The following is a 26,049-nucleotide window of genomic DNA, read 5'->3' as shown; positions in this document are numbered from 1 at the left end:
CTCCGCAAGCTGCCCCGAGAATTTGCAGTCCAGCTCTTCCCCTTGATTGGGAGGTCTGTAGTAGAGTCTCACCATTAAGTCCCTTTCCCCATGACCCCTCTGTATCCTGACCCAGAGCACTTCAGCCTGCCCCTCCTCTGACCCCATCTTTATCCCCTTCCAAGGTAGCATTGCACACAAGGCTAATGTTACAGCAGATTAGAAAAAGCATTAGAAAAAACAGGTCACATGGCACATTCAAGACCTCTTTGGGGAGACACCATTTGCTCTATTTGGGTTGTGCTAGGCACCCAGGGTTTTTCACAGGAAAACATGGTTTTCTAATGGTATGAAGGTTACAAAAGTTTTGCATTGATGACTTTTTTTACTGGAGGAAAACAGAAGAGCATGACCAGAGGCTCTGAGCAATTTAGGAAAGAGCTAATGGGCTAACCCTAAACAAACTAAGGTAAATTCTGTGCAAAGGAGAGAACATACTTAGGAGAACAGTTAATACAAGAAGAACTACAGGTAGGTTACAGCAGGACAGGGGCCTTCACCAATATATGGGTGCCAACAAGGGTGGAAAAACACCTAGTATACTGAACTGTATAGAGAAATGTTGTGCTTCATTTAGCCACTAAAACGAGAAATTCGAGAGCACTGCTGGGTGAAGATACCCAAGGGACGTGGGCTGTAACTCTTAAAAAGAGTTTGAGAATCTGAAGTTGAATAATCTCAGTTGAAGTACTGTGACACCAAGCACAAAACTAATGTTGTTCACAGATGCCTCCAGTCCCATTCTCCTGTAAGAACATGGTCAGAACTAGAGATAAGTAGCTCATACATCACAGGGGTTTAGGTTGTAGCCGTGTTGGTCTAAGGATATAGGCAGACAAGGTTCCTTGGGTGAATTTGATATCTTTTATTAGACCAACCCAAATGGTTGGAGAATAGTTATTAAGCAAGCTTTCGGGTTCAAAAACCCTTCGTCAGGCTAAGGACGCTGCAGCAGTTGCTGCGTGCTCTTCCTGGATGGAAGGCACTCACAGAATCCTAGTATCAATAGGTTCAAGTATGGACAGGAGGTTTAGTCTTTAATCCATGGGTGGAAGAGTCTCATGCATTTATTTAAGGGAGACACTCAAGGCTGGATGGGATTTTATTTAAAAGCAGTAAGCTGGTGAGACAGAAAGAGCCTGAAATGCTTTACATTGTCTTGAAATAAACAGTGACAATGAGGAAGGTGGCAGAAACTTGTGGCACGTGCCAAAAATACAAGCCAAGCCAAATAGAGTCTGTCTTGGTGGCAGAGGAGCATCGGCCCCTGGAACAAAGTAAGCATAGATTTATTTCTGTTTGCTGGAGGACATGATGTCCTAGATCAGCGATTTTCAATCCAGGTGCTGCAACACCCTGGGGTGCCTTGAGATCCTTTGAAGCGTCCCACAGGGTGCCAAGCAATGTTAGCACTGTGAGGTATGCAAACATGATCTAACAAGATAAACTCAGAGTTTTCAAATAGGAATCCGTTAAAAATGTTCTGACCTGCTGTGAGCTTTCTGAGCATTTTGCAACAGAAACGTAGTTTTATTATTTTTCCATAGTCAAAAAACAAGCAAAAATTAAAAGCTGGCAAGGGATGTCTTGAGTCTAACAAGGTTGAGAACTACTGTCCTACTGTTCCCACTTCCCTGAGATAGCTTTACTAGAAGATACTATGGCTAAAGAGACGATAGTGTGTATCATATCCATTTTCACTAGATACACCTGACCTAGTAATGTCTGCCAACAGCCTGCAGAATGCTGGGCATGAGTTTAAGCAGCCTGCAGTGGAGTACAGGTTTAGACATGCAACCATGACATCTCATTATCCTCAGTGGAAAATGGTGTCAAAATAATAAAGTGCCTGCTAAAAAGGCTGTGGAATCACAGATTTGTATTTAGCACTGTTAAATTACAGGACAGAGCCAACGAATATGGGTTGCCACCTGCTGACATTTTGTTCAGCTGAAAACAAGACCTGCACTGTTAGAAATTGATGTCAGAGCTGCTGGGGACTTACAGATCTATAAAGAGATAGACAGGGCAAGACAAAGAACTCAGTTTGATTTGGGGTCTCTGGCCCTGCTGCCACTTTGTGTAAGTGACATTGTGAGCATCTACAATGGTCACAAATAGAAGTGATAGCACAGGAGAGAGCCCTGTGCCTGTATGAGATTGTTGCCCTAGAAGGACACATGGGTACTGCAAAGCAAGAGTGCAGGAGGGGAAGAAAGATTCTAGAGGGGAACTACATAAACTGCAGATGGCAAAAACCACAGCAGATTCAGATAGCCAAGCCCCACAATGATGGCACATCCAGAACCAATAGACTTACTGCCGCCTGGCAATGGTGATGCAGATTTCTCAGGAGAAATCTACAGGGCCTTGTGACAGTGCAGAGCACCTCAGAGACTAATTGAACACAGTTAGGAGGTTGTTTACATGTTTGAAAATCTCTATTATGTTAAGGGTGATTGCTGTTATATTTATGTTTGGCTGAGAAGGAAAATGTGGGAAACTACCCTGAAGAAGCTTCATCATTTGCAAGAGCCACTGAGAACCAGCAGCTGTGTTGTGAAGGGGTTCATGACCCCACACTGAGCAGGTGGATCTTAGACACCAATCAAAACAGACCTCCAGCAGACTCCTTGGCTCTGAGTGATTCTTGAACAACCATGTTAGATAAGACTGAAGGCAGAAGAGCAGCACTTTCTGACAGCCTTGCATTAGAGAGCTGGGGAACAATAAAGGGGCTCATTCGCAACATCTTCCAAGATGCAGAGTGGAGGGCAGTGGAGAAGTTTACCCACTGACTTCTCCAAGAAAGAGAAGCAGATGTCCTTTGCTGTTCCCCTGGCTCTCAGCCCTCTGACCCAAGCATCTCCAAATCTCCAGCATTAGGAAATCAAAAAGCAAGGCCATCTTCTCCTTTCCTAACAACTTTCTTTAGGGAGTCTCTCAGCACATCCTGGCCAGCTGCCACTTTGTTTCCTCTTCTTTTTTTACCCCAAATATTACCCCACCTCCCAATTAGATCTTGCTGGAAAGCATCTCTGTTGCTGGGGAACTGGAAGCCCCTAACCAAAAAGGACCAGGCACCCTGTATCCATGGGGGACAAACCTGTCCTGGCTTACAGACAGTCCCCACAACCTCAAACGGTATCACTCAAGCAACAGATTGACTAACTCACATCTTCACGTAGGTATCAGGCCTTGCAGTGAACCCAAATGCCTGCTGTGTCCACATATCAATACAGACCACAACATCACCAGCCCAAACAACAAGTACAACATCCAAGATGCATTCACCTGCAACTGTAGCAACATGTATGCCATCACCTGCTTACAATACCCATCTGTTTACATTGAACAGACAGGGCAATCTTTATGTGTAAGAATGAATTAACACCAGTCTGACATGAGCTGCAGAAAGACACAAACGCTTATGGAAGAACACTTCAGCCTCCCTGGACACTCCTTCATTGACCTTCCCTGCTCGAAGATTACTGTTCCCAAGCAGAAAATTTTAAAAACTCAGTTTTAATAGGAAATTACAAAACAAAAAAAAAAAAAAAAAATCACCCACAGACTGGATTGTGTTAAGTCTGATTTAAACAGGGTCTATGGATTCTTATCCCATTACCTGAATTAACTTTTGTGACCTGTTTGTTTCTAAGAGTTCTTGGCTTGTATATCTTTCAGCACATCCTCTCCCTGCCCCCCACCTATTGTATTCTAATCACTTACTCCACTTTATCCTCTGCTTTATGCTGTCTTTTGACAGCCACTGATGGAGTGAACCTGGGTTCATTAAAGCTTGTGCATGCTCTGTCCCTCCCTCCCTCCAATTCTCACCCCATCATTCTCTATACCACAGCCATATTAAAATTAGGTACAAAAGCATTAAAAATTGAGGATGTCCTCAAGGTAAATGCATATGTCTCTACATCCGAAGCAAAAAATGAGGGCACTCTGAGCAGGGGATGCATCACACATACATGTACCTTCTGTAGGGCACATAGGATGAGGAGGTGTTATCACAGCAAGCAGGACATTCCCCACACACACCAAACTCCCAAAGCAGCACAGAATGGCCACAGTTCTGCTGTAGGCTGGTCCTGGCCAAGATAGACTATTGGTGACACACTACACCCGTCCTCACTTTGGAGCAGAGAAGTACTCAAGCAACATGTCTACAAATCATCCAGATTTACTGGCCAACATCCCCTACTAGGAGCAGCACAGTTGTTTAAGGTCAGAGCCATCCAATTAAAATTAACTAGTAATAAGTAACTATAACAATCAGTGTAGGAAATGCACTGCCACAAGACAGCTGAGTCAGAAGGACATCAGGCATTTGTGGGAATAAATAAGAACATTGTTTGTTAAGCAAGAAGAAAACAAATGGGAAAGGGGCTGGACCTGACGATCTCGTTAGGTCCCTTCCAGCCCTAAAGTCTATGAAATCTATTAAATAAAGGATACTTCTGAGCAGAAACTAAGGATTACCTTGCAGGGGTTAAGATGGTTTCTATCGCCTCTAAAACCTCTGCTAGTCACTATTAAAGGGAGCACACAAAGCTGGACCAGCAGTCTCACTTTCTTTTTTGACAATGGGGAGCACTTTCTGCCTCTGGCATGCAAACATAAGATCATAGGAAAGCAGGGCTTGAAGGAACCTCACAAAGTCATCTAGTCCATCCCTCTGCTGAAGGCAGGACCATCCCTGTCCAAACTAGCCCAGCCAAGTGCCTGTCTAACTGGATTTTGAAAATTTCCAGGTGATTTAACAATTTAGCACACTTCAGTCCCTGGCTCAATACTGACAGATGCTGAACATCTAAGAGTTGCTGACATTATATGCTTCCAAGGATGGCAAGGTTTGATGGATCCAAGGGTTTGATCCAACATTAGGAACTCTCTTTGCCATCTATTCAGTACCTACAGCTTGTTCGGTTTCTATCATATTTAGGGATCTTTTAACTTTTTAAAACGTTGGGTTAAGAGAAAGTGTGCAGCCATCGGGAGACAGGAAATCCTATCAGATTTCTCAGCCACAGTCCAAATTTCTGTATCGGCCAACGACCATGGCCTTAGAGGACAGTGCAAGAAATCCTAGATGCACAGACTGTACCACAGGATGAAATGTCATTTTGGGTTCTTCATAGATTTCATAGACATTAAGGCTGGAAGGGACCTCACAAGACCATTGGGTTCAGCCCCCAGCCTTCAGTTGAATGGAGGCAACAACAGAAGTGGAGATGGACCCACCAGCCTACTGAGTGAGGGTTCAGATCCAGGACCCCAGAAGCGCTTGGATTCTGGGGCTTAGCTTGGACCCCCTTCCTTAAACAGAAGGGCTTTGGGAAAGCAGTTGCTTGCTCCTTCCTACCTCTACCAGAAAAGGTCTGTGCATAGCCCATTTAACTGAAAGACTCACTGATACTTAAGCTGGCCTCTTTCTTTCATCAACATTTCGTGGGGGATGCAGGCACCTCACATGATTGTTCTTTCCACCAATGTGAAACTTTAAGATGCCCTCCCATTAAGTAAATACCATGGGGCAGCCTTCCTTACAGTAAATCTTTGTTTCACTCAATACTTGCTTTATAGTAAACACTCTGATGTTCAGCACAAGTCCTTCCCTGCTCCCGGCTCCAACTTCTTCTATTTATCTATTTTATGTCACTGTAAAGTATACCCAGCAAATCAGTAGCACTGAAAAAGCTGAAGAATTCAAGTGATGAATGGACACTTCTTAAATTGCAAAGCACTTCCATTATTTTAAACCAAAATATTTAAACAAGCATCACTGCACTGTAAGATAATATCTAGTGACCTATGCAAAAACTGGTAAGTCAGTCTTATAAACCTAATCTACACTTCAACAGAGATAATGCTTGAGGGAACTTGAGGTTACTGAAGAGCAGGAAGGGAAGAGTACATAAATACTGCTTGGTGTGATAAGTGAAATTATGTACTTGAATGTCTGGGAGCAAGAGACCCTTCTGACACTTGCAAGTGGCATCTCTGATGCAGCTGTGTGGATGCTGGCCAGTCGTGGCTAAGAATCCTACTCCTTAACCCCACTTTTTCTTGTTTCCTCTAACATAGCTCCTTTCTCTCATAATGAATAAAATAAATAAATTAGAAGCATTTTGTGGAGGGGCGGAGGGAAGCTCTTGCTGTACATAACTCAGGGGAGCAGATGTTTTTCCATTAGCTCAGTGTTCTGCGCTGCACTGGCTCTTTTTACATTTCACATTTATGGCACATTCATTCTAACTCTGTTAAAGGGTAAACCTCTAACGTGTCACTGAGATGGAAAGTGGCTATTCCCAGTCCCACCACAGCCAGTGGTAAGGGGGTCGTGTTATGTGGAATAGTTAAACTCATGTTTTCTTTCTAAACACATCCTGGAGCAAAATCAGCACAAAGTCTACCTGCTGAGGTCTGTGGACTGTGCTAAGCAGGCATGTAGCCAATCATATATCAAATTACAAGAGCTACTTTGCTGTGAGTGGCCATATTTGGTAAAGTATTGGGCAGTCAGGATGCTAATTGTCAGATGCACGGTACTACTAATGGCAAACAAAGAGGACGCAGGAAGTCGAAAGTAAAGCTTAAAATAAGAGCAACACTGACTGAAGTAATAGAACATATCTTATTAAAACTGTTATGCAGCCTTAAAAAGCCAGTACGCCAGCACAACCTAATCTTATTAGTAGCCAAAAGGATAACGATGCAGTTCAGAGTAGAAATAACTCTCCACAACAGAGCTATCTGTTCTCTTCTGTGCTAACTTATTACACTCTCTAATGTAACAGCGACCTTGTTAAGGCGATGACAAAATCCGAGGAAAGTTGCAACCTTAAATCATAATTTAAAAAAAAAAAAACAAAACAAAACCCTTGCAGATAACATTTCTGTTTTCCACCCTTCCCTCTGCCTGACTTCAGACTAACATGGCCAACTACTTCTCTCTTTTTTAAAGGAGCACTGACAAGAAATCAAGAGGGTAAAAGCAATATAAAAATTCTTAGCTCAGAGGTTTTTCTTCTATAATGGATTAGCAGTACTATAAATATTAACTTCTCAGAATCCCCATGGAGAAAATACGTTTACACACTAGATGTGATGAGCAACTAGGATAGTGCATTACGTTGGGGGGAAGAGCACGATGTGAGGGTTAAACAATGCTCTGGGAAGGAAGAGAAAGGTTTTGATGCCACCTGGCTGAGTTGAAAACATCAGAGAAGCAGGTTGATGTGCCATGTTGAGGAAAACTATCAAAGGGGAGAGGGCAGCATAGATGAGGCCTCTGACCACCACTCATAAACTAGGTCCTGATTCAGGGCAGAATTTGAACACGTGCTGAATATTGTGAAATGGGATACACCTCCTGATGAGGCCTATAGTTATAAATGCAAATACCTTTGTTGAACTAGTGCCTCCTTTAAGAAAAGCCATTACTCCAAGAAGACCCACTGCTACTGTTAAGAACCACAGACCAGCCAAACGTCAGCCTTCCTGCTGAGCATTAAGTATCGCTGCCAGAAAAAGCTTATAAATGGGCACATCAGACATAAGGAGTGGCTTCCTAACCTTGCTCTGGTGTGCAAAGAGAACAGATGGTGGAGCCTTATCTTGGGCTGTCTGGGGTAGATGGCTACATTTTGCCAGGAGAGTTTTTAACAGTAGTGTGCATTGTGCCATAGGAGGTGGTCTTTTAGGGTCTGCTTATCCTTCAGTTGTTTTGCTCTGGTTAACGTAGTTGTAACATTCTTCTTCTGTTAGCGAGCTCGGCTAACCCACCTTTTACTACAGAACAGGCTTACAAAGCAAGTCTCTGATTTTTCTTTATGAGGACTGCTAGAAGTGCTAACAATAGCTCGCATATCTGTATTGGTTGGTTATGGATCAAGAGACTGACTCCATTCTTTCCTATGCACAGGATAAGTGTCTTCTTTATAAAAATATAAACAGAAAATTACAGTGTACCAGCATGCGTCAATGAATGGTGAGGTAAGCTAGGTGTCAGCATGTTAAATTGAACACTAGCTACTTCTCACAGTGAATAGTTTAATGAAATATGGAATGGTACACATTTTTGGGAATATTAACTATTAACTAGTAACTTAACTATTACTTATCAAGGCTTATTGTTTTGGAGTGGACTGGTTCCAGGAAGGTTTGGAAATCTCAAGGGATAACGTTTTGCTTGTGGTCTTGCACAGGTGTCATAGAGCTGGATTTCTTTGAAGGAGTTATTTATTTTCTGGGAAGAACTTTCAACAACTGCTTGCTGTGTGCATCAGTCACTGGACTCTGTTTGAAACTATCCAAGCACAAGCCTGCTTTCTCGTCTCTCAAAATATCAAAACTCACTGAATTCCATAATAAATAATAAAAGGAAGTCTTTTACGTGTGCATCACAAAGAACTCATTAATTGACCTCCAGTAACTGGCCTCCCAGTAATAACTAACTTTGCTAATGAAATTAGAAACCTTCTGGTCATGGCATATAATGCAGAAACCATCAAAACTCTGACTCAAAGAAGAATAAGCAGATACATTCACAAACACACGATAAGGAAGAGTATAAAGCAAGACAGCAAATTTAAAGCATGTAAAAGGAAATCCTAAACAAAGTAATTTGATAAATCTCTATACTGGCACTCAAAAACTGGCACTGAAAAGCAAGCATAACAAATGTCATAGCAAGTACTAACTGTAAGCCAGTATCTTTAACACTATCTTTTTTTTTTTCCACACTGCACTAAAGACCTAAGCTACCTAAAGCGCTCTGCAGGATGAAGAACAGAAACAAGATGTCTTGGCACAGTAAGATAAGCTAAACCTTTGCTTCCCATATCTTCCTCCGCAAAAAAAAGGTGAATAAGTTGTATACATTGACAGAACCTCACTATTTCTCACTACTGCCTAAAAGGCCTGCTGCAGTTTACTTACATTTCTGAACAGGTGAATAAATGAACTAGCATTACCAAAACAAAGGACAATGCATCACATAAGGTTCCATGTTCATTCTTTCCAAACAAGTTTTCATATTTAGCAGTGCAGTTAATACAACACATTATATTTTCTGCCAGTACAGAAGTCTTAACCAGAGGATACCTTGTGCAGGAACATCTATTAAATCTTTGCTGAAAACTGGGGCCAGATTTTGTGTGAGAAATAACCTGTGCAGATTAGCTAAAAGAGACTTTGCAAGATAGTACTGCATACAAAATGCCATATTCTCAGCCAATCTTCAAAAGGACTGCTTTTTATTTGTTCTACCTTCAACTGCAGGCACGAAATTATAGGCTTAAGGATCTGTAGAAAAAGTTGCATCTTCAAGAACAGATTTACGGGATAGGAATTTTCAATTGACTCTGACAATCTGGCCAATAACACAAGGAGTGACCGACAGAATATCACTCTTGCTGACAACCTTAAATAATCCACTCAGGAATTCTGAGGTCAACCCTAATTTACGGAGTTTTTTCACAGCACACTCTCAACTCTTTCAAGATTTCTTTATGTCACTGTCTCTCAAGCTGACAGATAACCTGTCTGTCCTTGGAAGATTCAAAGCAAGCCAAAGATAAACGAAGAAGGGATTCTCTTTTCCTTGCTTGTTTAATCATTTTTACTTCTCAGCAAAGATTGAACCCTTCATATTAAAAGAACATTAAGTATATGCTTTTCTCCTATGATTTCTGTCATATGTAGAACTGAATGGCAAAATGAGACTGCTCTCACCAACAGACATGTTTATAATATAAATAATACCCTCATAACCTTCTTGTAAAAAGATCTCTGTGGAAGGGCTGAAGAGTTTTCCATAGTAAGATGGAGAGAAAAAAGCTGAAAACTTGTCAAATATTAAACCTGGAGTATTCAAATAAAAAAATACTTGTTTAAAATTTTTTTTTAATCTCTCTCTCTCTCAACTGAATGGGGCTTCAGGTATGTAAACTGAGAACACTGGATTCCCTGCTGGTGTAAATTGTCACAGCTGAATAGATCATGGCATCCACGATAATTTCCATCACCTGAGGATCCGTCTGACAGCATTCACTTTGCTCTATGCAAACCCAAGACTTCTTTCATATATTAGCAAGGGTTGTTTCCTTTGCATTTGAAACACAAGAAGCATGTGGTTAGCATTGCATTACAGTTGCTTAACTCAGAAAATGGAAAGAAAATATTTCCTCCTGTTTCTATTTAAGCTTAATGGGAATCATAAGAATCATCGTTGATGGCATAGGGGCAGCCTTTGCAAGGCACAATCTCTGTGGAATATTTGCAGACATTTCTGGTAGATGTTGCTTTCTCTCTCTCTCAAGGTCTACGTGGTACACAGACACTGGGACTTACCAGCTTGTAGCCAAATTTGCTCAAGAGTTGTCCATAGTTGCATAGGTCCTTGCTTCATGGCAGTACTCTGCATAGTTACTTCAGACATGGCCTGCTCCAGTCTGGAAGCTGCAATAGAAGAGGCTCGCTGGGAGCCTTAAAAAGAGCCAAAAAACCCAATGAATTCATAATCCATCATTTTCTCTTGGCCAAGTAAAGACAAAGTCCGGTTTCCCGCTTTACAATATCAACTTTATGCCACTGTACCTTCACTTAACTCTGAGGTAACTGAGTGCTGAATCAGACTCTGTATCTCTGGGCTTTATCAAAAATATTTTTATTGGGAAGACTTCTAAATTAATTCACAGGCTGCTACAGTTCAAATGGATTAGGAGGCTGACAATTTTCAAAAAAGTCTGCTCAGCATCCATCCAATCCTAGCAACCCTATTTGGCTGATCTGGAAATCAGAATTTTCATCCCAAATGAATGCTAACAAGATTTGCCAGTCATCTGACAGATAAATAAACTGTAAAACAGCTACAAAACATGGCCCATTAATTTGGTTAGTACAATTCATGGCATAAAAATTTCAATTGGCAGCAGTATCATGCTACTGGTTTAGAGGATGACTTGGTTATTCATTTAACCTTAGCACGCCAAGTAAGTACAAAACTTGAACTACATTAACTTGGTGGTGGCCAGATATGGTAACATGTGCATAACTATAATGGATTTAACATTCCCAACTCTGAGAATATAATCTCCTGTCAAACACTTTTTTAAGGACAGGCACACAGAGAGCTCTCATTGGCTTCCAAAGCACGGTAGGAGCAGAATCAAGCCACCAACCTGGTGCACATGGGTACTGGGGAGTAACAGGATGCACTAACCAAAGTAAAGGTTATGAAGTAAGTGGAAGGAAAGAGAAATGATCTAAAGCCAAAGTTTGGTTTTAATCTTCTTAGGTTACGGCTAATAAATAAATGTAGATGACAAAAATGAGTTAAGGAGGATGATCACTCTCTAAAGAGCAGCTGCAACAGAAGCCATAGCCCTGACTGGCATCGTTCTTTAATGTGTTGACCCAGAAGATCACCAGATCCTAAAAGTTAATCTTGTCTCTCTCTGTTGGAACTGCCTAGGCTTTGTGGTGGTTACTTAAGAGTTATCTACCAGCTTAAGGTTAAAAAAGCTCCAAGCAACAGAGGAGACAACTACCTAAGGAGCCTATGGGAGGGCATCATACACTGCTACCTTTAAAAGGAAGGAGGAGTGCCCTCCACACAATGGCTAACTACAACCCTCTTCGGGGCTGTGCAATACCAGCAAGTGAATCAGCCTGACACCCCGCCTTACCTAGTGCTGACATGAGCGCCCACGTGGAATCCTGCCTTAGTGCTGTGTGGATAATTCAGGATGGGAGGGGTGTAAGATGTCTCTACATCCCTTATACAATAATTTGTTTGCAAATATCTAGGTGGTTTAATAAAAGATATCACCTCTTCCATAAGTTTTGATTCCTTCTACACCCCTTTGCTTTCTAAAGCACCTGGTGAAGCACAGGCCAGAATTTGGCCATAGCTTTTACATAACCTGCCAGTGAGATAATCTGAATATCTGGGGACAGCTGAAAGGCTTGAGTAGTTATAGGGCATATTCTCCCATTATTTCACTGCTAACAAATGTCATTCATTTTAAGCAGCCAAACTTCAAAACAGCTTTATAATGCTCTTGGTGCATGCACCTCCCATGACTCACTTTGAAAATGTAAATGTTCTCTTCCTAGATGCATGCTTTAAGTTCCTACATATTTTTCAAAGACATTCCTTGTCTAATGTTCCAAGAGATGACAATGCAGTAAAGCAGCAATTACAGCTTTAGCTCTATAGTAAAAGCTGTTCAGCTTTGTTCAGAGAATTTATTTTATTAAACAGTGTCTTTTAACAGATCAGTTTTTGGCCATGGTTTACTTTGCAGAAGTCCTTGCCTCCCCTATTTAGCAGGCACAAGATTCCTCTGAAATGTGCCTTAAGGAAGTTTTAGTCCATTTTTTTTTAAGTTAGTAAAAATTAAATAGTTTAAGAGGCACTCAGCTCAGTGATCCAGAGGGGACCCGGGAGAATTTCCTCAGAAAAGAAATTTACATTGCTGCACATGTGACCTAGGAACATTTTAGGCTGAGAAAATTCCTCCTAAATCCTAAAGAAAGAGTACATATTAAATTATCTTTCCTTTTTTGCCTCTGTACTCTGTTCAGGTTATTTTAGGGCCCATCCTCACATTATAACAATGTTTTGAAAACAAAATTCAAGTCTAGTTATTTTCTAAGACTCTCTCTTTAGAATTTTCTTGGAGCCATGTTATTTGAAGCCACCGGTACCAGTACCATGACACATGGAACTGCTCTGATTTTATGTAGCTGGACAGGCAAGTGAGTCTCATTCAAATCCCAGAGGCTAGCAAAACCCTAGTCTCCCTCCAAGACAAGCCAGGTACTGCCATAGTGCAACTTTCTGTGCTCTGAAGAGCTGCAAGCTGAGACACTTATGCTGGTAAAGCATCTATGCTGGTAAAGCATCCATCAAAGCAGACTTTGCACAAAGTGTTACGAAGCGGATTCCAAGAAACAGAAGTTCTCTTTCACTCTACCCCTACTACTTATTAATTGGATAGTTTCAAATAACATAAAAGTATATGGCTCTTCGGCTTGATTCTGCCACCCGCTGAGGTCTTCAATGTACCTTGCACCTAGAGGGAGCTGAAGTTGCTCAGGACCTTAAAGCCCGAGGCTCTTTGCATCGAATATGCTGTTGGCATTTGATTTCTTTTCCACTTACATTTGTTCTCTCTTCCACAAAAACAAATTTAACCAAGTTAGTGCATCGTAGAAGCCAAAGATCCCAGAGACCTTTCCTTTGCACGTCTAGGAAATGGTCTCCAAGTACAGGAAATATCCACCCATTAAGCTGATATTGCCTGGACCTTAGCCAGAAGTCTATGGAAATACAAACTGTCCTCTTCAAAAGAAATGTAAAGATTGAAGTTAACACATGTCCAAAAATTATACCACAGAACTTTAATTCTGTGCCTCCAAATATATGCAAATGCTGGGATAAGACACAATCACACCTATTAGTTATTTAGTATAGATTGTCTCTCTTTTATAACAGCTTCATTAAAGCATAAACTAAACCACATTTTGCAGTAACCTTTCCACAGGTTTAGAGGAAGTATCATAAAAATAACAAAACTCTTTTCACCATGATGAGCTCATGCCAGTCTCATACTTCTATCTAAACTGGTTGTGAAATATGTTTTTAAGACAAGACCCAAGTTTAATATTTTTGTGTCTGTGAAAATCCCCCCTCGGCTGGTACCACAGACTGGTATTAGAGTGGAAAGGAACTTCAATATACTATCTACCAGCAACACAGAGCCCTATTCTAAAGCAATTTGGCCAAGAAAATTATAAAATAAGCTCAAATCAGAAAAAACACACATAAAACAGCAAGACTGATATCAGTGAATTGAGTCAAGAGCTCTGATTTACACAGGAAAAGCTAAAGAAAACAAAGGGAAGTTAATCTTCCTAACAGCAAAACTAAGATTCCAGCCTAGAATAATCCTATTGAAAAATAGGATGGTGTCAAACATCATCTGAATAATCCTCCCTGCAGTGAAGATGCCAGAGATTACAAAATGTCTGAACATTACAGCTCTATGGCAGAGTACCTTCGGGGGACTTTCGGGAGGAAACCAGAGCCAGCTCCATTACTATCTGGAATCAAAACTCCTCTCTCAAAGCTCTCAGCAACTGAGGAGGCAGGACTGAGAGCAGGACCTGCCAAGGTCATCTTCCACCACACCTAAAGGGACCTAACCCAGTTGCCTCCCTTCCTTTCTCCACACAGCAACCCCAAGGAGCTTGCAAAGGAGAAGACCTTGGAAAGCTCTACACCAGTGATATGCAACCTCTAGCCCACTGAGTTGTGTCATCTGGCCCATATACTTCTCACAAGTCTGGAAATTTGGCAGGAGGGGAGGGGTGGTAGCATTAATTGTTTCCAGAACTGCAGCATTAACAGTGCCACCACTCCCCTGAAAAATCTTGAAGGTTGAGGGTTGGCTAAACTGAGTTCTTGATCTTGAACATTGAGGGTTGCCAAATTTCTGGACTCTTGGAGAGTGCCACAGGCTAGATGACACCATCATGTGTACCAGCACACAGGGTCACGCTGCATCTAGGGTTCAATACTGCTTTGGCATGCCTGATGGCACCTGCTGACTGACCCTCCACAGTGAGCCCATGCTGGATCCAGCCTGTGGATTGACCCCACCTGCAGGATCTGATCTATGGGGCTATAAGGTTGAGCCCCACTACTCTAGACCTTCGGAACTGCTCTGCCAAAGTAGCTGGCACCCCCTGCATCTAGGGCATATGGAGAAAATTAGGTCCTTTCAACATCAATCCCATCCCTACTATCATAATGGGAACAAGAGCAGCCTCCAGGCACCATTAGTTGTGAAATTTGGACTTTGGAGGGAGTAGAGGAACAGACTAGTTGGCTACTGCCATACCAGATGCAGTGCAAGTCATTACATACGTGTAAAATGCTGTCTTAAAACTCACTTTGCCCTTGAGCTTTATGCCATTTTGCACAGGGTCAGAGTCTTATGTCCAAGTAGTGCAATGTGAAGGCTGCTAAATTATACTGGCTGCTAAAGGTTCTAAGAAGCTTCCACCATCTCTTGTGATGGTGTGGCTTATCAAGGACAGAGGGATGGCTAATCTGGGATTTCTAGATGGAAAACTGAGCTGGATCCAGAACATTCCTAAATCCCAGCTCCTTCCATGTAGTGGTAAGCAGCAGTTACAGCTGAGAGTCCAGGGGTAAAGTCAGGCAAGGTTTTTGGGTCAAAAACCAAGGCATGGGAAATTTAAACATTTCAGCAAAAAAGTGACTTGTCTAAAGCCATATGCCAAGTCAGTGGCAGAGCTAGAAATAGAATCTGGGGTCCAAACTGTATTTTGCCTCTAAGATACATAATCATGATCCTATTTCACCCTGTTCCAGTCCCTAAAAAACTATTCATGTGTCAACTTCTGTAACTTGTTTTTATGTTAGCCTTAAGACTAACTCACACAGCAGTGAGGAGGAGGGTCTACCCACCCTTATGCTGAAGCTTTTCAGATTTTGGGCCTTTCTCCCCCTCTTCTAAACTCTACTGCCTTACAGTAAAAAGTCCATTCTTGAAAAGGATGCACAAATGACAGAACATTCAACCCCCTTGTTACTCATTTGGCGTAGAAACCGTTTCTATTACATTACTGCTGAATTTGACCTAATACGTCCTGTAAGACAAATATGAACTAGAAAATACTGATCCACACAAACAATGGAATTTATTATAGCAGGGGATATTGCAAGGATATGGAAAAAAACAGTTTAAGAGAGGCATATAGAGACAGGCACAGAATCGATAAGATTATAACGTCAAAAAAATATACTAAGAACTCAATGCTGCAAACATGAGCAGTCCCAATGAACTCAGCAAATTAAAGGTTCATGTGCCCAACTTTGCCACATTGTCTTTCCAGAATCATGGTGGAGAGGGGTGTATATAGATATCTTATGTACTTTATTAAAGATAGCATTTGGATAGTTGGGGATTGGACATGACAACTGAAGGTAGGTAGCTATTTTTCTCCAAAAGTATCTTCCCCTCCAAATGAGAACACAGTTTAGCCAACCCTCAATGTTCAAGATCACGAGAACCTAAAAAAATAAGATTTCTAAACATACACACACACTCCCGCCTCCCCCCTTGGATTTTTTTTTTGGGGTGCAATTTTTGAACTTTCAGAGTCCAGGTTTTCCAGCCCTCTACAACCATGAAAAAAAAAAACTTACCTTAAGAAAAGAAAAAAAAAAAGTGAGATTTTCATATAGTCAGCTGACTGTGGTAGTTTAAGCTTTAAGAGAAATACCAAATATCCCAAGCCCCATGATTATATCATAGGTCAGCAACACAAATTTCCATTTTCCCTCCTTCCACAGTTAACTTTTATGTTTCTGGTATTTTATATCCTATTATGTTGTAAACATAGAGTATAATAAAGTAAATGTATAATAAAGCAATATTTACTGTATAATAAATATTTGCTTATTTTTTTCCCTAAACACTTGGGTTTGAATTTCCCCTTTGTGGGAAAAGATGCACAATGGATTCAAAACTCTGTGAGGTTCCCTTTGCAGTGCTTCCTGTAAATGTCTCTCCCCCCATCTCTCATTTAGTTAGTCTATAAATGGTGGAGCTACCCTGCCTTCTGACCAACTTCAGACTAGCAGGGCTAACAATCCCTCTCTGTCAATTCACCCCATCAACAGCAGAAGCTGGACCATATCACCAAACAACATTGGCCATTGATAACCAACCACTACATTTGTATGCCCTGTCCTAGATTGTGGGGAGTAGCAGCAGTTCCCACTGAAGTTACTCAACAGCCTCAAGGCCTAACTGTCATTATAAATTAACTCTTACCCAGCCACAAATTTTCTATTGTTGTTAACAGTTGTGGCATGAAAACAATCCCCAAAATTTATCTATTGGAAAAAGATACAGAGAAACTAGAAAATTATTTTCCATAAACTGTTGGTTCTAAAAGTTCATAACCTCCCCAGCCCTAGGAAACAGAATTTCTCCTATACATTTTCCAGTGGTTTGCATTACAATATGCAAAATATGTAACAATATGCTATGTGTATGGCGCAGGAACTTCAGGATCTTTATATAACTTCCCCCTTTAGAAATTTCAGGGTGTCTATATATGTGGCTGGGGGGGGGGGGCGGCGGCTGCTTTAATTAGAGCAGCTCCAAGATCTGCTTGAGTCTGCTCCGACGAACTATAATTACAGCACATTGGAGCAGCCTGTGCTCATATATAGGCACCTATAGAGATTAAATGCATGTATAGGTGACCTCATGGGGCTCATAGCCCCTGCTTGTTACCCAAGGAATGTTTGTGAAGTTTATCAGAATGACTGGTTTTCATACACTCATGTTCAATGAACTCTATGTTGGGCATAATGAAAAATCAAATGTCTGAGTGTTGTATTTAGGACATCTTGAAAGTCTCAAAGTGTCACTTGCAGGTACTTTTTGTAAAACATCACCAACATCAACAGTAATAATGATAAATCTTATTGATAATCTCAAAGAATTTTACAAAAGAAAGGGAAAAACTAGTAACAACTGTTACAGAGGAGCAAATTGTATGAAATGACTTGTCTAGAATTACATAAAAGGTCCAGTGATGTGATCACTAATAGCTGCCATCTTTTCTCCTCACGAAACTGTGTTTTTGGGAGAACATACATTTTATTTTCCTCACCAGAGTCAGTATCATGAGCATCAGGGAGAGTGAGATGTATCCCATTATGTTTTTTGCTCACTGGCACTTCTGTCACACTGCTCTCCTTCTCAGAACCACTGTAAGGAAAAAAACATGTTAGATTATCACTTGCAGATTAGAGAAAGCAATAAATTCTCGAAGTGCACAACAATCCCATTAAATTCAAACCTTTTGAGTGATTGTTCAAATGCATTGGGAGGAAAAGTTCTGTTGTTTTTGCAAAGTTAAGTCTTAAAATTGGTAGCTTTGAAACAAGGAAGTTGTTTTGCCTCCCTGCCTGCCATCTGACACCTCCAGGGAAGGAATTCTACCTGATCAACACATCAAAGAGCTATTCAACACAGCTCACAAATACACTCGTGGACCCAGAGGGACAGACTTCCATCTTCAACTCCCTCTGTGCAAAAATGAAGTTTATTTCCTACCTATGGGGACTTTTTACTATCTTGTACCAGCTACACTTTTCCCAGAGCCTAACAAATGGACTTTGATCCCGAAAGCTTGCAGAAAAGGACAATTTTCTTGCCATTATCCAGTTGGTCTAATAAAAAGTATAATTCTGGAACCAAGAGTTCTAGATTGCTGTATAGCTTTGAAACATCATTTAACGAGCTCTACGCAGGCATGAGGATGCATAAACTGGTATAACACTTCTTTAACATTACTAATTTATTTGATGAGGTTTTAGTCCCACTGGGAGGGGAAAGGAGGGGAAGGTCAGCATACAGAAAGCCAGGACCAGAGGAGCTACTGTTGCAAAGTTAAAACAGACCACCCAGTGCCCCCGATAGGGAACATGGAGATCATCTTTTCTGCAATTATTTGGACTTGTTGCTAGCATGAGGATCTGGTTCAGAGCAAATGTTGCAACTGTTCCCTTAGAATACACAAATTAGCACCAATGTAGTAGGTGATAATTGCTTGATTTCAAGGGGATTAACACCTCCCCTTCCACCTATGTACTGCCTGAACAGAGGAAGAAGCTAAAAGCTCTTTCAAAAAAGTATTATATAAGGAGGATTCTTCAGCCTCCTGTTTTGTTTTTCACAGACACTTGCCCTCAGCTAGGGCCTTCCAGAGAGAGAGAAAACAGGGCTAGATCCACAAAAAGACTTTGGTGCTTATGTTCCACGTGTGCATTAGTCACAGCTTGCGGAGGCATCACGACTGCAGGGGATGTAGGATTCTCATTTCAGAGGAAATATAATACATGTTTCCGTCACTTGATGCAGGTTCGCTCTTATGCGATGACCCTTTTTACACCCAAAATTCATTATATGCGAGGTAAGTCCATAAGGGAAGGGGCAGGGGGAGGGGCACAGCGCAGCCCAGTGGTTGCAGGCAGGTGGTGTCTGCCACTCCTGGGGCATAGTGGAGGGTACTGTAAGTAGGTGCAGGACGGGAGGGTGTGGCTCTTGCTGCTATGCATACCCCGGGACGGCCATGCCTGGGGGGCTGCACTGGGCTCTTCCCAGGGGCAATGTCATCTCGGATCTGCATGCTTCTGCCAGCCAGGCTTGGTTCCCCAGTGCTGGGTCGCAGGTGGCAGGAGCAGTGTCCTGTGATCTGGCAGGCAGATCGGGTATCCACCCGCACCCCTGGGAGGGCTGTGGGGGCTCTGCCGGACTTCTCCCAGGGTTGCGGCCCCCAATCTGCCTGCCTGATCACAGGACACTGCTCCTGCTCCCCAGCTCCTACTTGTCGGCAGCCTGAGGTGCAGTTTCCTAGAAACCCCTGCACCCATCTCCTTGAAATCTGGCAGGCTTCATGCCCTCCCCTCAGAAGGGGCTACCATCCTTGAAAGTTTCATCCAAATCAGGCAAGAAATAACAAAGTTATAGGTTGTTTCATGTTTCCCCATTATAGCCTATGGGTGAAATGTTGAAACAGCATCAAAACAGCGAAACCATTTCGACAAAACGGAACGGAACAATGCCTTCAAAATTACAAAACTCTAAACGAAACACTGTTCCGTCAAAACAGATGTTGAAGTAGAATACCGCTGTTTCGCACAGCCCTAGTAAAAAGGTTTAGGCTTGTAGAGATTAATTCTAGCAGATGACTTCTTGGTAAATGACATGAAATAATCAAGATTATTTCTAGTTTATTTTCACTGCTGCTTAGCCAAACCAACAAACACTTTCTAAGAATCCCTCAAGGAAGATGAATGTATCGCCTGATGTAATTATGTGCATACAGCATTGATTTTTATGAAGCATATGGAAATACAGAGGAAATAGTCTTTTAGCAATTGCTAACATGATTTTGTTTTCAAGTACACTGCCCAACCCTAAGGCCCCTGGCACACATTCACTGAATGGTGCAATGGGATTTATCCCAGATCCCAACAACTGTACCTCCTGTCATGCCACATGTGCGTGGCTGGGCACTCAAATCAGGTCCAGTGGTCTGGGCCAGAGCCAACAATCAGCTGATTGTCAAAATCCCATGCCTGGCAGCTCTGGATGGGCTGCCATACATGGGGGAATTAGAGGCTCCCCAGGTTGGGGTTGAGGGGAGCTGAAGGGCTTCTCTGGCTGGGGAATTTAAATCTTGCCAGTAATCTCCTATCCCCTGCACCCTGGCCAGAACTGCCAGGCACAGGCTTTCAAGTCCCCAGTAGGAAAACTGCCTCAGTACTCTCTTTAAAGCTCCTTGGGCACAGGGAACCAGAGACTGGCTAGCTTCTCCCTACTGTCTGGGTCCAAGGTCCAGGAATTTTTACGAAACACAGCTTCAGTCCAACTACAAGTGCACTCTTTAAAGCTCCTGAGGTGCTGGGACCCATGGTGTGGGGCACAGGCACCTAAGGAGCTGGGAACTCCCAGATGCTGTTTTCATAGGTGCTTGGAAACTTAAAAAGGTGGGTATACAGTTCAGGCTCCCAGAGGCACATTTGTTTTTAACAGGTCTGGGGTACAGTGAGCCTGAGATCAGAGATACACTCCCCGATGCTGGGCCTATGGTGTCCTTCACTGACTCCCTCAATCTGCCTCTGAGACTGGGTGGAAGTGCTAGGTCCAGGACCTGGTGCTGCCCCCAGACTACTGATTGGGTGGCAAGGGAGGACTGTCCCCCAGACCCTGGGGCTGCCCCATGCAGATCCCTACACTCAGCTGAGACTCAGGACCTGTCATGGGTCAGCTCCAATGTGTCACATGTTCAATTTAAGCTGCAATACACATGAGCCACAATGTTACACAATATCTTTGTGGCATGTGTGCTGTTATCATGCAACCAACTGGCTTTAACATGTGGTCAGGTTACCATTGATGGTGCAATTAAACTTTAATCTCATCCTACAGCAATGTGTGCCAAGGCCCTACCATTCTGAATGCTATATCTGCATATATCTATGCCTACAATCTAAATGCTATATCTGCATAAGCCCATAGTGATATAAATGAGTTAACTCACACTAACTTTGGCACCGGAGGAAGTAGAGTTAAAAGGTGGTATGGTTTTTTTTGCTTCATTTGTATTGCTAGTGAATCACACAACCCAACAGTTGAATTATAAGATACAATGAGAACTAGAGGTATACAACCTTTCTATCTGTCTGTACTCTACGGCGAGCTGAGTAAGGAGCTGCTAGGTGGTCAACTTTTTTTTTTTTCCCCCCAAAAAATCAGCTCACAGTTAGACACCTAAGTACATATACACAACCAAGTACAACGTACCAAGTACCACGTTGTACTTGGTACCAAGTACCACGTTGTACTTGGTACCAAGTACAACGATCCTTCGGGCACAAAGCAAGACGATCCCCGAGCGAGGCAAAAGAGGGAAAGGGGCCAGGAGGCTTCCCTGGCTGACCAGAGAAATCCAGGGCAGCCTAAGGGCCAAAAGGGGAGCACATAAAAAGTGGAAACAGGGTGAGATCACTAAAGATGAATATACCTCCTCTGCTCGTGCTTGCAGGGAGGCAGTTAGGCGGGCCAAAGCTACCATGGAGCTGAGGATGGCAACCCAAGTAAAGGACAACAAGAAATTGTTTTTTAGATATATTGGGAGTAAAAGGAAGGCCCAGGGAAGAATAGGACTGCTGCTAAATGGGCAGAAACAATTGGTGACAGATAAGGGGGACAAGGCTGAACTCCTCAACGAGTTCTTTGCCTCAGTGTTCCTAAGTGAGGGGCACGACAAGTCTCTCACTGGGGTTGTAGAGAGGCAGCAGCAAGGCGCCAGACTTCCATACATAGATCCTGAGGTGGTGCAGAGTCACTTGGAAGAACTGGATGCCTTTAAGTCGGCAGGCCCGGATGGGCTCCATCCGAGGGTGCTGAAGGCACTGGCCGACATCATTGCAGAGCCACTGGTGGGAATATTCGAACGCTCGTGGCGCACGGGCCAAGTCCCAGAAGACTGGAAAAGGGCTAACGTGGTCCCCATTTTCAAAAAGGGGAGGAAGGAGGACCCGGGCAACTATAGGCCTGTCAGTCTCACCTCCATTCTTGGTAAAATCTTTGAAAAAATCATCAAGGCTCACATTTGTGAGAGCCCCGCAGGGCAAATTATGCTGAGGGGAAACCAGCATGGGTTTGTGGCGGGCAGATCGTGCCTGACCAACCTAGTCTCTTTCTATGACCAGGTTACGAAACGCCTGGACACAGGAGGAGGGGTGGATGTCATATACTTAGACTTCAGGAAGGCCTTCGATACGGTATCCCACCCCATACTGGTGAACAAGTTAAGAGGCTGTGATGTGGATGACTGCACAGTCCGGTGGGTGGCAAATTGGCTAGAGGGTCGCACCCAAAGGGTCGTGGTAGATGGGTCGGTCTCGACCTGGAAGGGTGTGGGCAGTGGGGTCCCGCAGGGTTCGGTCCATGGACCAATACTCTTTACTGTCTTCATCAGTGACTTGGACGAGGGAGTCAAATGTACTCTGTCTAAGTTTGCAGATGACACAAAGCTATGGGGAGAAGTGGACATGCTGGAGGGCAGGGAACAGCTGCAGGCAGACCTGGATAGGTTGCACAAGTGGGCAGAAAACAACAGGATGCAGTTCAACAAGGAGAAATGCAAAGTGCTGCACCTAGGAAGGAATAATGTCCAGCACACCTACAGCCTAGGGAATGACCTGCTGGGTGGCACAGAGGTGGAAAGGGATCTTGGAGTCCTAGTAGACTTCAAGATGAACATGAGCCGGCAGTGTGACGAAGCCATCAGAAAAGCCAATGGCACTTTATCGTGCATCAGCAGATGCATGACGAATAGGTCCAGGGAGGTGATACTTCTCCTCTATAGGGCGCTGGTCAGACCGCAGTTGGAGTACTGCGTGCAATTCTGGGCGCCACACTTCAAGAAGGATGCGGATAACCTGGAGAGGGTCCAGAGAAGGGCAACTCGTATGGTCAAGGGCCTGCAGACCAAGCCCTACGAGAAGAGACTAGAGAAACTGGACCTTTTCAGCCTCCGCAAGAGAAGGTTGAGAGGCGACCTTGTGGCTGCCTATAAGTTCATCACGGGGGCACAGAAGGGATTTGGTGAGTATTTATTCACCAAGGCGCCCCCGGGGGTTACAAGAAACAATGGCCACAAGCTAGCAGAGAGCAGATTTAGACTGGACATTAGGAAGAACTTCTTCACAGTTCGAGTGGCCAAGGTCTGGAACGGGCTCCCAAGGGAGGTGGTGCTCTCCCCTACCCTGGGGGTCTTCAAGAGGAGGTTAGACGAGTATCTAGCTGGGGTCATCTAGACCCAGCACTCTTTCCTGCTTATGCAGGGGGTCGGACTCGATGATCTATTGAAGTCCCTTCCGACCCTAACATCTATGAATCTATATTTAGATATCTATGTTTCAGCACTTGTTTTTAGAAACCTTGTCAAAGAAGTGTGTGCATGCATTTTTTACTTCAAACTCTTCCTTTTTGGATGGCTGGAATTATATTCAGTGCTTTTGTTTTTCTATATATTAAAAAATAAAACAAAACTGTGCTATCTATCCTATTTTTGCAGAGCAACTCCAATATCTTTAAGACATCACCATTTAAAAAATCAAATGGGTCAAGGCTGCAGGGAAAACCTACCTGTGTTGTGAAACATTATATACCATCTGCCATGTGTGCAGCATGTGTCTACAAGTCACCAGAGCCTCTTCAGGTCCTTTATATGCGAACTGCAGCTTTACTTTGGTGAAGAGTAAGCTAAAAAACAAACAACAAACACAAATAAACCACATAGTCTTTATCAAGGTCTGGTGCATGTGGTACAGAGCTCCACTGTCACACTGACTGGGTCTCAACAGACAGCATGTTCACCTGCTTCTTACTTCTGGCTGGAGGGAAAAAAATAGCCTAACTGGAATAAAAGCATCGTTTCTTTAGTTCAATCTTGATATCACACAGGAAATGAGAGAGTCGACAAATACTCCTCAACCACAGGCAAACTGGCATGATAAGACTAGCAAAACATTATTAAAAACAACATGTTACAAAACTAGTAAATGTTATAAACACATGGCATATCTGGCTTTATTTTAGGCTGCTTAATAAACAAACAAGCCAACTAACCCAGTAAGAATTACCATGACGCACAGACTGCCAACACCAATGGTCTCTCTAGTTTGGTGTGACTATTGCACATGCTATACAGCATGCATTTCAGAGAAAGGCAAAGCACAAGGACGTAAAATAACCTACAATACACCTAGCCCATTATGAAATAATACCTGCAGGAGGGAAACCCTTCTTCCTTACCTTAGCTGGTAATCTTGTGTTCTATGCAAAAAGACTGATAGCCCTTTTATATTTTTGTCTTAGCTAGTGTAAAAGCATGTACTATTCTTATTCTTTCACAAACTGTTGAAATGCAGTGTAATTAGCTCAAAGGGAACTTATAGGAGATATTTAATAGTGACAGCATCTACCAGCTGCTGCTGGAATGGAATTTTGCACTTTCTTCCATATACCATTCTTTGATTTTTGCAGATATACTGAATAAAGTTCCTTGTTTTCTCAATGAAATCTACCCTTAAGTCACGGAAGAAATATTTTTTAATTAAACTCAGTATGACAGCTATGTCATGCAAAAATCACACACATATACATAGTAAGACAATAAGATAAAATATGTCCCACGTTATACAGGCATAACTGTGGAACTGAGATGACAAACCTTCCATTTAATATCCCATCAAATTCAAAAACAAAGTCTTCAAAGTAAACAAGGTCCAAACCATTCAAAACTTTATAGATCAAAACTGACATGTCCACTTGCACTTGGAAATTAATTGAACCAGAACAGACTACAAAGTGCAGTTACAGAGAAATATGTTAAAAGGGCAGTCATATACTGCACTACCAGAAGTCCCAAGTTACCTTCAAATGCCACTCTCAGAAAACTGCAAGTTTATAGCTTGGGGGAGGAGAAGGAAGGGGGAGCAACAACTACTGTGGAGATCACAGATAAAAGACATTATAACAACTATGTAAAACTGAAGAGGAAAACACTCTTGGCCACTTCTGCAGACTGAAGTACCCAAGGATCTAGCAACACTCCCAAGCTAAAAGCTTAAATTAGGAGAGGCAGACTGGATCAACAATACTGGAAGTCCAGAAGCCAAAGCCCAGGGACCCCAAACCAGGTGTCAATCTGAGTTCAAGGTGTCACACCAGGGACTGAGATGGGGCTGTGTTTGAGGCCAGACCAGAAGTCAGGGCCACTGTTTTGAAAAACCACAGTAAGGTAAGCAGGAATGAGGTACTGGGGTCCAAGGCAGACGGCAAGGCGGGAACAAACTGCAAAGTTCAAAGGCTGGAGCAAGGCAGGAGGGTTCAAGACAAAGGGTCATCCAAGGCAGACGATGCAAGAAGCAAGGCAGGAGGGTTTTAAATAGCAGGACTGCAAACACTGCTGCTGGAACAAGGCCTCAGGGGAAGTGGGAGGATTTGTATAGCTCTTCCATCAAGGGCTCCTGGCTTCCATTCGTTCCCCTGGGGCACATGGTCCCACGCATGGGCACGGTTTGAAATATGGAGGAGCTTGGGGGGGCTGAGCCCCCCCTTAAGAGATGAGGGCCTCCCCATGGGCTGGTCAGCCTCTGGCCTGCCCTGTGCCCTTCTAAGCAGCCTAGGCAGTGGCGGCAACAGCAGCTCCTTCTGACTGCCACGCCACAGTCGCCCCCAAGAGTCAAAATGTAGTTTGAACCCTGCTCACAGGAGGGCCCAGGCTGGGCTAGGCTCAGAACATGGCCAGCTGCTTGGTGGCACTGCATCCCAGGCCCCTGCCCAAGAGCTTGGAAGA

At 43.0% G+C, this 26,049-nt stretch overlaps 1 protein-coding gene across 6 annotated transcripts in view; it reads right to left on the bottom strand.

Annotated features, from left to right (window-relative positions):
* TTC7A (tetratricopeptide repeat domain 7A) overlaps positions 1-26,049 on the bottom strand; it is a 260,649-nt gene that overhangs the window by 62,317 nt on the left and 172,283 nt on the right. For 5 of the 6 annotated variants that reach the window (XM_006268496.4, XM_019485340.2, XM_019485341.2 and 2 more), the window contains 3 exons: positions 23,835-23,951; positions 17,782-17,879; positions 10,408-10,542 (listed from right to left, as the gene is read on the bottom strand). In XM_006268496.4, the coding sequence (XP_006268558.3) occupies positions 10,408-10,542; positions 17,782-17,879; positions 23,835-23,951 (350 nt within the window). The remainder of the gene's footprint in view (positions 1-10,407; positions 10,543-17,781; positions 17,880-23,834; positions 23,952-26,049) is intronic. The other variant, XM_019485343.2, reaches the window with a different exon arrangement.

This window comes from Alligator mississippiensis, chromosome 1 (assembly GCF_030867095.1).
Source record: "Alligator mississippiensis isolate rAllMis1 chromosome 1, rAllMis1, whole genome shotgun sequence".
In the NCBI taxonomy this organism is placed as follows: Eukaryota; Metazoa; Chordata; order Crocodylia; family Alligatoridae; genus Alligator; species Alligator mississippiensis.
The sequence above is the reverse complement of the archived record's forward strand: the minus strand, read 5'-3'. Positions and strand labels throughout refer to the sequence as shown.